Here is a 13581-nt window from a genome sequence, read left to right on the forward strand (position 1 = left end):
TGAAAAGAGTATACAAAGATAGCACTTCAGTTTGAGAAGACAGTCAAAAATACTGGATAAACATGCTAAAGGTTTGCAGGGAAAGTTGTCCTGTTAATATCAGACATTTTGCAGGAAATAAATCACGACTGTGATCCTGGAGGAAAATGGTAAAATCTATTTGTAAAATTAATGAAGGCAAGACACTTCACTACATACAAGAGAGGGTTTTTTTTCCCTCTTCTTTTAATTTATCAGTAACAATGTCTACAATACATTGACTCACAAATTAAGTGAAGGTATGAAACCACATTCTTCATACTGAGATGCAACATCCTGGACTTTTACTTTTTAAATACCCTCTCAAGGGGGAAGAGTTCTGAACATCCAATGAACATCTTTTGAAACAACCAGTAGTGGATTTTCAATTTTAACAGTGATCATATTTAGTGAGCCTTGTCCATAGAGATCAAAATGCTTTGCAAACAAGTGCAAAGCTCAGAACCTCACTGTACAGATAAAAGGGGAGGGAAACTGAGGCACAGTGCTGTGCAGTGACTTGCCAGGATCAAGCAGCAGGCAGCAGAGATCTGGACATAAATCTCAGCTCTCTGACTCCCAGTCAGTTCCTGACTCGCCAGGCCACAGTCTCCCAGTAAGTGTATGTGGGTATCTACTGTCCAGCAGTTCATGTATTATACAGGCATATCTTCTTTCACCTCTCCTGCTGTCCCATTGGCTCCATTCAATCCTGCTGGCTCCCTGCCTTCTTCCTCTTCTTCCTCTTCCCCTTTTGCTGTCTCTGCTTCTCTGCCTCCGCTCAGGAGGGTGGCACTGGAGAGGTGGCTGAGGAGCTGGCCTTCCCGGCGAGACTCAGCCAGCTCTTTGGCACAGCACACAGGAGTGTTGGTCTCGTAAGTGCTATGGAAGCTATTATAGTCGACTTCATAAAAATCCTTCTCCAGGGAGAGGACAGGAGTGAAGCGATGTCCCCACAGCACCTCGGTGTCCATGTAGGAGCTGCGAGCCTGGCAAGTCATCCCTGGGTAGAAACAGAGGGATGTTAAATGCAAAGCTTCCTTACATGCTCACCCAACCGCTTCTTTCATTTAAAAGCACTGTCATGTTATCTCCATACCTGATTGCTCTGGGACACAGAAAAGGTCTTCGCTTAATAAGCCTCATAAAAGCCTCTATCCTGAAAAAGCTGAGCACTCAAAGGAAAAGGGATGGATTCATCGCCGCATCTTCAGGCTGTTTCCTGAACCTTGTGCTTATGGGTTTGAAGTCTGGTACCACTAAGCAGCTTCTCTCTGTCCTCACATTGCTCTGTTGAGGTGTTGCTTGCGTGGCTGATACTAACAGCACTTCTGGTGAATCGTGCTAGAACGACATCCAACCCTGCCAATGCACCTCAAATCCTGACCCACACAGCCCCTAAGGAGAATGAACCACTGCCCTGCACTCCCACCGTGTCTGACCCCATCCCTCTTCATCTACAGCAGTATCAGCAGTTCCCTCCTGCACTTAGGTTAAGACACCAAGTTGTATAGCCCGAAAGGTGGAGAGGGCCACAACTCCTAGTGATTTATATTGCAAGCTGGCTTTTAAATACCTCCGGAGGGTTCAATCCAACTGTATTGGGTTGGCAGAACCAAAACCCACACCACCACACTGTCAAGCTCATAAGCATATTGAATTCCATGTATTAATGGATTTTGGATTGAATGAACAGTGGGCATGAATGAACTGATTTTTATCAAGCTGCTTCTCAGCCCCAAGGATCAGAGTTTATTTATTTACTTTGAAAAAGTTTAAAGAGAAGCTTTGCAGAGCAGGGATAAGCATTCAGCATTGGCATGACTGCGAACAAATTCTCTTGGAACCACCTGCCAATGTCAAGGCCGACTTCTCTTCCAAATATTTGTCTTCTGTTTGTCCTAATTATGTTATGATTTTGGAATTAATTCTGGTGAAATTTGGAAAACCTGACCTCACAAAGTCCTCCCACTGTTCTCTTTTGGAGGGTGAGATACAGGCCTGACTGGAATACATTCAAAACATGCACTTGATTCAGTTCCTGGCCAATACTTCCAAGTCTAACTCCTGCAGCCCAAAGTACACAAACAGAAATCTAAAGCAATGCATGGGGGAAAAATATCAGTGTCAGATGCTTCAGGGAAGAGCATATAATGTATTCTCACCACATGAGCTCAACTACTTGACTGAAATCTCAGAGTAATGAGAAAACTCCTTTCCTTAAAAAAAAAAAAGGCACCTTTGTGAAAAGATGAATATTTTGTTCTCATAATTGCTACAGTCCATTAAAAGACACCCACACAAGCAAGTTCCCCGGAAACACTTGTCTCTTTCTGCTTTCCTTTTTCCTATCAGGCCAGGAGTATATAGTTGCTTTTGATTCTTGAAAGGGGAAAAAGAGGGACAGTGACACATGCAACACTTTGAGAAATTTCCAGTTCTGTTTTGCGGACTGAAAAGCCAATTTTTCCCCCCAAGAAGATCTGCAGGAGTATTTGCTTCTGGGCAGGAACAAGTACAGAGTTAGTCACAGTGTTCTAGCGTGCCTGCTTCCTGGACCAGAAGGAACCAGGAAATGCAGAGGCTGCTATGAGAATTACCCCAAGTGTTTTTGCCCTAAGGAAAGGCTCTATTGAGGTACAGCATCTTTTCAGGAAACTATCAGCTTTTGCTTTACAAGTAAAAACCAGCGTGGAGACCACTCCTGACTATATGCTTCAGGTGACACTACAATGTGCAGCATCACCTGCCCTGGACTCCTCAGTCCTCGAGGTGAAGACTGGTTAATCTTCACTCCCTTATACCAGCTAGCAAAGAGCAGCTCAACATGCAGGCAGCTCATGGAGTCCTGCTAATTTCAGAGTCCTGCTACAGTTTTTCTCAGGAGAGCTGTGTCACTGACACTTAATCATACCATCGACCTCCCTGGGCAAGGGCTTTTATTACAGGCTGTTTTGAAGGTCAGTAATGCAGGGCTAATCCCTTTTTCTGATGCTCCCTCACGCTGGGAGGCCAGAATGCTAGACAACCAGCAGGATGTGCCTGTATGGTAAGGAGGCAGTTAAACTACACTAGCCTTTTTTCCTTTAGACAGAGCTGGTTTTGCACCAGAGATCACAAAGGCCTTCAAGTGCCTCCTCCAAGCTCTGAGGAGGGCTTTCAAAGCCCAGCAAAGAGAGCAGACCACTCAGGCTCACAGGATTAGGTCCTGTGAATGAACTGGCTGATTCTTATCATGGCTTTCCAAGCGCTGCATAAAAGTACCATGTAGCTGTCCCCAAGGCCAAGATGGGGTGTCCTTGCTAAATGTGGGGGCCTGAAGCATCCTAAGGGAAGTCCTGCCTTATAATCAGAGCCTGAAATAGCTCCTTCCCTGGGGGGGGGAGTACCTGACAGTGAACCTGAACTCCAGAGACACAATCATAGTTATCCCCTGCTGTAAGTATTCAATTAAGGAAGGAACAATAGAAAGCTTTCAGCAACCAAATACTGCACACTGCCAGCTTCCTGCAGTAGCTGCTCTCTGTAACCCCAGGGGTACACAGAGCCAGCACAATAAGCCAACTTGTAATTGCTCCATAATCCCATTCAAATATTCCTTTTTAGCACATGTGCAGTGGTGTTTTAATTGCATGGGGACATACTGCTTGGCAACTCCTACATTACCCAGTAAACAACAGCATTGTCTCTGCTTCAAATTCCATTAAGTGCCTGCTTTGCAGGCTGCCCTGTGCTCTCCAGCCTGGTTAATTAATGCATCTGTAATGTCCCTAGCTAATTATTGCCTCTGTAACTGCAAAAAGATGACAGAAGAGGTGTGGAAACAATAAACCTTACTTAAGAGCACATGGATGCAGCCACTTCCCACTTGCATACAACGTGCACTGTGCCCTCTGTGCTCTGAATATCTAAGCTTCAGCTTGCAGTGGGGCGGAGTAATTTGCTAGACTATCTTTCATACATGGCTGTGGGCTCTCTGCAAAAATCAGCGGTTTCATTTCATAAGCCTTGCTTATCCAAGTCCATGGGACATCTTGGGTGTAGTGAATCATTATGCCATATGCTCCTAGCCATCAAGTGCCACACCAACTTTGCCACTGCTGTTCTACAGTGCAGTAGCACTGTCTTGTGCAACCCTGAAGCAGTGACATTTCGGAGAGCACAAGAAATTGAGGGAGATTTCAAACTCTCAGAATTTCTTGCAAAAATAATCATAGTATTTATGGCCCTGATAAAGGCTGTTAATCCTTTTCTTAAAGTAGATATAACTATACATTTTGGGTTTAAATGGTACAGACATTTGGTATAGTTATAGAGAAGTGGTATTTGGTGACTTGGGCATTTCATTTAAATAAGCTTCATGCCAAAAGAATATCCTCATTTCCCTTTTGTCAGTCTAAGTAGATGTGCTTCAAACCTTATTTAAAAATAAAGTCGTAGAGATTTTTATTTTTCAAGTGTTTTATATTTTGCAGATAGTAAGACCATTAGAAGTTTAATTTTCTCTTAAACAATCTGGTTTAAAAGTGAAAAAGTATGTTTCTGTCAACAGTGTAAAATGTGAAATGATATGTGAAATCTTCAGCTTTCAAATTTTAGTTACAGCTTTCTCATCTCTTAATTCAGCAGCTTAACTTTCAGTTGCAAACAAAACTCAATTTTAATTGAAACCAGAAAAAAGTTTGTACAAAGTTATAAGCACATGCACCAAGTTTTCAATAAAGCTGGAACCAGTTCCAGGCTTTTTAGAAAGCTGGAGACCAGAGGACTGTCTCCTGGTTTCAAGTTCTGCAATAAACATTTCATAGAGTTTTAACGATAATTTCATTATAGCAGAATCCTAAGAAGTGGATTTTTTGTCTGTTGGCTGGAGTCACTACATCACAGATCAATAACAGAGTTTGTGCATGTTCCTCTTTAAGGCAGCCATAGATGCCTTCCTAAACTGCTCGTTTCTGGTTTCCAGTAGATGAAAAGATACAAAATATATTGCTATGTGTATTAAACCAGGTGTTTCATTACATTCGAGAACAGAGAGAGTCGCTGAGGAAAGACTGGTGTGTAAAATAGGTGTCAGGGAACTCTACCAGTAAGGCACTTTTCTGTCATCAATATCAGTTGGGATCAAGCGGCTTACATTTTATCAAAGACAAAGGAATGTTAAATACGTGCTGACAAAAAGCAGTTACTTGATGGCTCACTCGGTAAGGAGCCTGTGTTTTCTGCAGCGTACTCAATGGGAGTTGCAGATTTCAGAACGTTTCACTGCTTGCAATGCCACTGATTATGGAACTGGAGCAGACGCTTCTGGCTCTGCCACACTGCTAGGAAAAGTGGAGATTGCTCCCGATTTCCAGGTCTTGTATACCCTTAGGTTACCAGTTAAAATCAAACTTCATTATCACAGGCCAAATCTAACTGCATTTCCAGCTGTTTGGTTATCCAGAGATGAACCAGCAGTCTCTCTCCAACTGTTGGAGGATGCGTATTTTTGTCAAACGTACCGTCATAGCCAGTACCTGTACTGGCAGTTTAACAGGAGAGGGCAAGGGGACTGCAAAGCATGATCTATCAACCCAAGAAATTGCCACAGGCTTCAGTTTGATCACATCAACAGTATAGTTGAATCTTTCAGTACTGCTACACGGTCTGGACTTTCTCAGTGGGTAGAGATATCCCAACCCCTGGGGCTGTCAAGACAACATTTTTCACCAGCCTAAAATTAACTCTCCTCATTTAAATGCCACAGAGCTCAGTGATTATCTGCTGGCAAAATGTCATGGGGATGCTGACTGTACGTTAGCCGTATTTGCTAGGCTCTCTCTGCAGTTCAGACAAAGATATTGCTGGAAGTGATTTCACTTCTCTGTCCTTGTTTTCATACACTATTGTATGCAGGGTGACTTCTTCCCTTGTACTGGATGCACATAAAGCTGCATAATACATACTCTGCTCCTTCAGCTGAGCTCCACCTACACTACAAGAGTACAGAGAAAGAACTGATGGACTCAGAGGTATAGTGACAGACTGGTATAATTTAGGATGGCATGGAGTAGTTATGAAAATTTTAAGTTCTATCACTCTAATTAAGTCTTTTTATTTATTCCTCCAACTTGAAAAGGAATATTAGAAGGTAGGACCATGGTCCTCCAATTATTTGGGCTTGTCTCCTTTAGAGGAGGACATGTCTGGGCTTGATTCACTTTGATTTTTATGCCAGAGGAGAGTAATAGGATTTTAATTTATCTGAATGCTCTCCAGACATGAGAAAGCTCATAAGCACTGGAAATGGGGGGAGCGGGGGGGAAAGGACCTTATGATTTAAAGATCTTGCATTCAATTGGCATGTCTCGACCAGGCAGAACCCGAGCACCAAGCTCACACCATGTAACTTTAAGCCCATCACAAAGGTATTTATAGTGACTGCAGACGCACCTAAGATGACTAGCCTGCCAACATCCACCTCTGGAGGACGATTCAGCTCATGAAAAGAATGACTTGAGATGTCTCTCTCTTCCCTATAATTATATAAGAAGTTTCTGTAACAGTTCTGCAAGGTCCTTCTTGCAGAAAAGAAAACTTATTTATATGCAAAATGCAAAACAAACCAACAAGACAACCCAAACCAGATGATGAATGCATGAAAACTCCATTTAGTAATTTCACTCTTCCTTTGTTCTCCCATGAAAATCATGATTAGTTTCAGGATATCTTATGTTGTGGCTACTTCTTTTTGTCCTATATTTACAGCCAGGAAATTTTACTATGTCCTCTGTAAAGGTGGATAAATTGAGGTGCAAAAAAGCTGCTGTTTGCCTACACTCTCACAGGGACAGGACGGGGTAAATTGCTTCTAATCATTGAACCACTTTTTCTCACACAGACTCTAAGCCAGAAATATGCATGCCTATCCTTTCCTAAGAGTTTACTAAAACTTCATTAGGTGACTGGACTGATCAGGCATCTGGACTCTCTCTTGTGGCTTATTTAATGGTGGTGGGAAAAAGAGGTAAGGAAAACCAGGGAGGACCAAGACTGCAATGTCTATGCCCAGACTATAGCAATGCTGGACACTGTAGATACAGAATGAGGTTTGCAGGACAGCTAATGATAAATCAGGTTTTGGTTAATTGTCAGTAAATAGCAGTGGAAGGGTAAAGTTGGAAGAGAAGAGCACCTCTTCAAATTATCAGCCAGAAAGTCTGGTAGGATATGCAGACTGCGTCATCACATGGAGTGATGGCTTACAGAAAAAAAAAATAAAATTGGACTCTCCAGTGTTCTCTAATTGCATCAGCCAAATTCTTCACCCAGGTGACTCTGCATGCACATGGAAGGAGGGTCTGAATAGCCACTGCTCTCCTACGTTCCAGCAGCCTCACTTTATACACTATGTTCAATTCAGGATCAGGAGGGTAAGGGCAAGAGTTTTGGCCAACAGCAGCCCAGGCCTATTCTGTCACCAGGATGGCTCTGATTTTTTGTTGCCACTGTGGGAAGCAGAAAGACAGTGAAAGCAAAAATGTATTCACTCTGCAAACAGATTTTCCACCTTCCCTTTTATTGCAGGTCAAATTTGGGCCAGCTGATCTTGACAAGTGTCCCTTTCAGATAAGGCAAAAGAGAATTAATTCCCTAAAGTAATCTCTGTGACCAATTCATTAAGTAGGCACTGTGAGTGATGCTGCTGCTCTCAAGATGCCCACGAAGCAGCACTGGAAGTCAGAACGCTTGTCATCTATATTGATTTTGTTGTTACAGTGGTCATTTCACTCAGCAATGATCACAACAGATCTGCCCAGAAACTTAGCCTCCCTTTGGCATTTTTTAACCTCTCGTGGAGCCACAGTGCCTCAACCGTACTAAAATATTGATTGGAAAGACCCCTGTCAGTGGGCTTTCTGCTGCAGCTGGCTTCATGGGTGGGTTAGTAGAATAGCTGTGGGTCCCTGGGGAGCTCTCACTAGAATAATAACAATGTTTATTTTCTTTTTCGGCAAAATAAAACCACTGCATTTTAGGCTGGCTGGTAAGTTTCTTGTGCGTTGCTATTCTTCAGTGTGTTTTATTTACCCTTTTAAAACTTCAAGTCAACTTGAAAACAAAAACATGGTTTTAAAACACAATGTTTCACTTTGTAAATAAAACAACTTGAAGTGTTTAGGAAATTCAAGTCAACTTGAAAACAAAAATGTTGTTTTAAACCAGAATGTTTCATTTTGTAAAAAAAACCAATGACTTGAAGTGTTTCAACTCTTCAGAATTTGTTCTATGCTTTTCATTTGAAACTATTATTTACCATCTTTGCCTTCCACTGGATCAAAATTAAACTTAAATGTCAGTGAGAAGAGTTTCTCGCTTGAAAGGAGGCAATCCATTACATTTGTAATATGCATGTGGTTGGTTAAAGCTATTGGAAATAGTTATAAAATTGCTGTCCCAAATTTTCAGTGAAAAATATTCACGCTTTTAGTCAAGACATTACACTTGAATTTCTTTAGTCATTTGTATGTTGACAATCGCCATTTTGACCTACTTTCAAAATACCTTATGAAAAAATATAGCTGTCTTTTCCCCACCAGTGCGGGATGCATTCACGGTATGATTTGCTGTTGTCTGTAAAGATGGAATAAGTTTCCATTCATTTTCACTCGACAACAACCGCAGAGCTGAGCCACCTCTGAGACAGCATGCAGGACTCGCTTGCCTCTTGTGCACCATGAACAGAGCTATATATGCTGACCAGTTGTACCTTTGAACACTGTGATGGTGGTTCCTAATTTTTCAGAGGGGTTACTAAGGAAACAAATGGTCTGTTGCATTTTTCTACTGCCCCGAACCTGACCAGGTTGTAACAGTGTCATGATTTAATAGAAGTCACACTGCAAGTAAATCATACCATTCGCCAAAGCAGATGGGGCTTTAACAATACAATAGGAAGGAAAGAACCTAAAGATTTGCTTGGAGCAAATTTTAAGGTATGGAGGTAGGGATTAATATCCCCTAAACTGCTTTATCAATATTACAAAGTGTGAGGACAAAGCAGGAAAGCACAAACACTGTGCTTCTGCAAGCCACTCTCATTGTGGCAAAATACCACACCCCCCCAGTTACCATATGTCATTCAGAAAACCATCTCAGCCTCTGAATCAGGTAACGGCATCATCTGAGGTCCACTCTACTCTAAGTTCAATGCAAACTGGCTCTTCTAGCTCCAATTTTGGAATTTCACAGCCTGTCTTCCGAGACCAGAATAATTCATTTCCACAGACGTATGCTCCTTAATATCATTACACACTGGCCTGTACAATCCCTCTGGGAGAGGAGCCCATTTGTAAAGCAGTATTATCCCTATGCCATGCTTTTAATTTTGAGGTTGTTATTGATAATGACTTCCTCTCATACATATCTAGCAGTGGCTGAGCTTTCATAAGAGGAAGGCAGTGCAGTAGCTGTTCAAATGGAATTTGATAGTGTCACTGTGTGATGAGGAAAGAGGCTTTGGACAAACAAGGAACTGCATTCCATGCTCAGATTAGGAGGTTCTAGTATCTAGCAAATGTTTAGGCTACAAAATAAGCTTCCATTACAAATCTTTGCCTTTGATAGTCTTTTCTACCCACGCCCTCTTTTGCCACATCTCTACAACACTCTGCTGGGAAAGAATATTTGCCTAGTAATGCCGAATGAATTCCACTTCTACAATACAGTACTCCAACCAAGGTACAGTGCAATTTATACATAATCTTCCATTAGCTCTGTTTGGAAAAGTCAGCTATTGCTATTCACCTAATGACTAAAGGGAGATACTGGGAAACTGAATTAGCTCTTTAGAGAGCTGTCTTTAAGAGCGAAGGTCTGGGATGCAGGAATTGGAGAGACTATTTCCCCTTACATCTGGCTGTTAGGAGACTAACAAGGACAAATCTCAAGAAGGGGACAACATTAGTAGTAAGCAAGGGTCAGAACCTGTGAGACAGGGTGCTGATACCACTGACTACTCATATCAAGCTGAAAACCCTTGCTAGTGTTTCAGAGAGAATCCATGCCTCATCAAGATGGAAAAAAAAAATCCGAATACCACCAACAGAAAAAACTTGGGTTCAAAATGCCATCTCAGAACTAAAATCCTTAAACACCAAAGGGCAAAACTACTTATAAAAGCTTTTTTGCATCTCTGACTCCTATGTTTCCACATCTCTAGATAGCAATTCTCTCCTCAGTGCTGCCTGTAGCCCCGTTCCCCTCAAAGGCCCTGATTCGACGAAGGCATACTGCCAACCCCAGACTCAGAAAGCCTTCCTGAAGGGAGCATCAGCATCTCAGGGTGCTTAAACACGCTTGCTGTGCTAGAAGCACAGCAGACAGAGCCTGCCAGCTCCTCCTTAAAGCCTAGAAATGAAGTAGCTGGTAAAATGACCCCATGGTGCCATGTCTTCTAGGTGAGACTCTGGAGTAACAGCATCTTCCTCCCTAGCCAGACCCCTAGGAGATACACTGCCTCCCACCTCTGGAAAGGAGCCCGGAGGCCTTTGTGGCCATCCATTCGCTCAGCTTGAGAGGCACACTGCCCTGCCACCTCCCTTTTCTACACTTTGGAAAGCTGAGGCACACAACTTTTCCAGATTTATTATATACGGATGCAGACTTCTTTCATCACCTGCCACAACTACACCCATAGGAGAAAACCGGGAATCAGCTGAGTATATCTCCGAATCTACCCATTACACAGCATTGTTTTAAGCTGTTAAACAGCTGCTGGGTTGCAAGAGTCACAAAAGCGTTTTCTGTATTTTTCCTCTTTGAGCTCCTTTTGAAAATACATGTCCTGCATCACGTGCAAGTCATCCAGTTTCAGCACATGCTGTTTTATGGGATATAGTAATACTTGGGCACTTCCTTCATAGCCTCCATTAAAAAGCAACACTACAGCAATACCTAAAATAGCACAGTTACAGCCAATGTTTAATACAGAGGAGAAATGGAAAAAGATTTGCGCCATGAATTTTGATCACAGGAAACAGGACCACAAGAGACCTCATGAATTTCTTTAGTCCATTCCTTTTTTCCCATGGATCAGTTCTAAGTGATTATGGACAGCTCCTCGACTAACCCCTTTGCCTGAATCCCGGACTTGTAAAAAGAGTGTGAAACACTACAACACGAGCTAAAGGACCCATCTTTTAATTGCTAGTTCTCTCAGACCACAATATCCCACTTGAACCAGTCACTAGAGAAGGACAAATCCCAACATGTTCTCAGTCCAGGTGACACTGACGGTAAAATCTTAATGCCAAACTGCACTCCATTTTTCCCCTTCCCCTCTCAAAATTTTTGACTGATTTTTGACAAGCCCTTACCTGTTGCTTCCACCATTCCTTCCAAGATGACCACAATTTCAAACTCCTCCTTCTCCAGTTGGGTGCGGGACATCTCCCAGAAGGGGCTTTTCTCGTTGATTTCATGCGAGATGATAAGAGGTGACACCAGGAACAATCTGTCGTCTCCAGTGTCAAATCCCACGTTGATGTCCGTTTGGTTCAAGGGGATAAACTCTCCTTCTTTGGTCTGTTTGGACTTAATCAGTTTGGCTCTAATGGAAGCCTCGACAATGTGGGAATTGCGGAGGTCTCCAACCCGGAACATGAGGCAGAGCTTCTCATCCCTCATGGAAATCACTGCATTGTTAGAAAACATGAGGGTTTCAGCCCTCTTCTTTGGTTGGCTGATCTTGACAAACATACATCCCACCATGAACGCATTGACAATGGAGCCCAGAATAGCCTGGATCAGGAGCAGTACGATGCCCTCTGGGCACTTCTCTGTTATGACCCTATAGCCATACCCAATTGTCGTCTCAGTCTCGATGGAAAACAGAAATGCAGAAACAAATCCACTGAGATTTTCAACACAGGGAATCCAGTTCTCATCTTCAAGATGGTCCAGGTCCCCCCGGATATAGGCAATGAGCCACCATATGAACCCAAAAAACAACCAAGTGATGGTGTAGACCATAGTGAAGACAAGAAGATTAAAACGCCACTTGAGGTCCACCAGCGTAGTGAAGAGGTCACTAAGGTATCGATAGGTTTCTTGGACATTTCCATGGTGCACATTGCACTTGCCACTTTTCTCCATGTAACGCTGACGTGGCTTCTTACCTTCTGCTGATATGAGGCGGGTTCGGTCAGTGGCAATGGGGACATCATCCCGAGCCTGTTTGGGAATCTTCTTAGGCTCTCTGGATGTAACTCCGATGTCCATGTCCTGGTTCATGAAGATCCTAGAATCTCCGGCCATGGCTGGGCTGCAGAACAAAGAAATAAAGTTTTAAGATAGGAGGAAAAGAGCTGAGACAAAAGCCATTTTGTTTACTCTCTGAACCATTACGACAGACCAGGACAACAAACATTGCAAATATTAACGCTACACTGACAAACTTTGCCCCATGCTGGTACAGGGCTGGATACAGGCTGATTCTACATCAGGAAAGCTTTTTGCTAGGGCCATGTCCTTCCTCCTAGTATTGTTTTGGGAAACACTTTGAAAGGCTTCAGCACTTCTCTCACAACAGCCACTTGCTAAATACAATGCTGCTTTGAACTGGATGTTAAATACCGATTCATAATACACACTCTTCAAACATGAACCAGCTGCCAGTCACTTTGCTTAATGCACTACTGGAACCTCAGAAAATACGGTGATGGGCACGGTCTGGGAGTCATGAAATAGGTAAACCTTGTTACAGGTTTGTTTTTTTTTTTTTGTCCTCAGATTTTTTTTACACCCAAAATTTGCTTCAGATCACAACTAGGAGCAAAGGAAAGATACATCAATGTGTATTTTCAAGAGGGACTGGAGTTTTTTGCCTCAGGTTTTGGGTGCATACCAAGAGAACCCTTAGAAATGAATAGAAAACACTGAGCACCACTGTCTATTACACTGTCTATGTAAATCTCACATAAGTCTAAATTATGCATGGAGGTTTCCCTTACAGTCAGCAAAGAAAGGCACCTCCAGGGATAATTCAGATTTCAGGAGTGCTGAATCACCTTCTGTAAGTACCCACCCCCTCCACAAATTATTCTGGGAGCCTGGGCTCCAAATGTGAAATAGGCATTTAATTTAGCGTCTTGAATTACATGTCTGAAGGTGTGATGAATCCAGGCCTACTGTTAATCAGACATATCAGAACCCACCCCTTTACTTCATCTGACATTAGACAAAAACACCAGACACTTTTAGAAACGTAATAGACAGCTATTGAAAAGCCCACTGTTGACATGCAAAACTATGCTTAACAAGATACAAATAAATAATACAAAATGATGGCTGCAATGATTTTTGCAGGTTATAATGTAACATCTTGTTTACCTAGATGATTAGATACTCCTTTAAAAAAAAACCACACATGCTCTATTGAAAAATGAGAGTCTTGACTCTGAATGCAGGGCACAGCCAAAATCTCTGTGAAAGACTACCTAAGAAGCCTTAGTGATATCAAAGATAGAGTAGCAATATTCTCTATGGTGTTCCTTCTCTGCATTGTCCTCTGCAAATCCT

General features: G+C 42.5%; 1 protein-coding gene across 1 annotated transcript; it reads right to left on the reverse strand.

The window, feature by feature from the left end:
- Window positions 1-674: 674 nt before the first annotated feature.
- Window positions 675-13319, reverse strand: KCNJ5 (potassium voltage-gated channel subfamily J member 5). Its single transcript, XM_009272988.2, has 3 exons — window positions 13291-13319; window positions 11379-12325; window positions 675-1021 (listed from the first exon to the last, which is right to left on the reverse strand). Exons 2-3 carry the CDS (start codon window positions 12316-12318, stop codon window positions 675-677), a joined length of 1287 nt encoding a protein of 428 aa, XP_009271263.1. The 5' UTR covers window positions 12319-12325; window positions 13291-13319.
- Window positions 13320-13581: the final 262 nt, after the last annotated feature.

Source organism: Aptenodytes forsteri, unplaced genomic scaffold (genome assembly GCF_000699145.1).
Source record: "Aptenodytes forsteri isolate BGI_AS27 unplaced genomic scaffold, ASM69914v1 Scaffold126, whole genome shotgun sequence".
Lineage (NCBI taxonomy): Eukaryota > Metazoa > Chordata > Aves > Sphenisciformes > Spheniscidae > Aptenodytes > Aptenodytes forsteri.

Coding starts and splice junctions, on each gene's coding strand:
- KCNJ5 (XM_009272988.2), bottom strand. CDS start 12,318: ATGGCCGGAGATTCTAGGATCTTCATGAACCAGGACATGGACATCGGA. Junction 1,022..11,378: donor AGGAATGGTGGAAGCAACAG/GTAAGGGCTTGT, acceptor GTTTCTACCCAG/GGATGACTTGCCAGGCTCGC.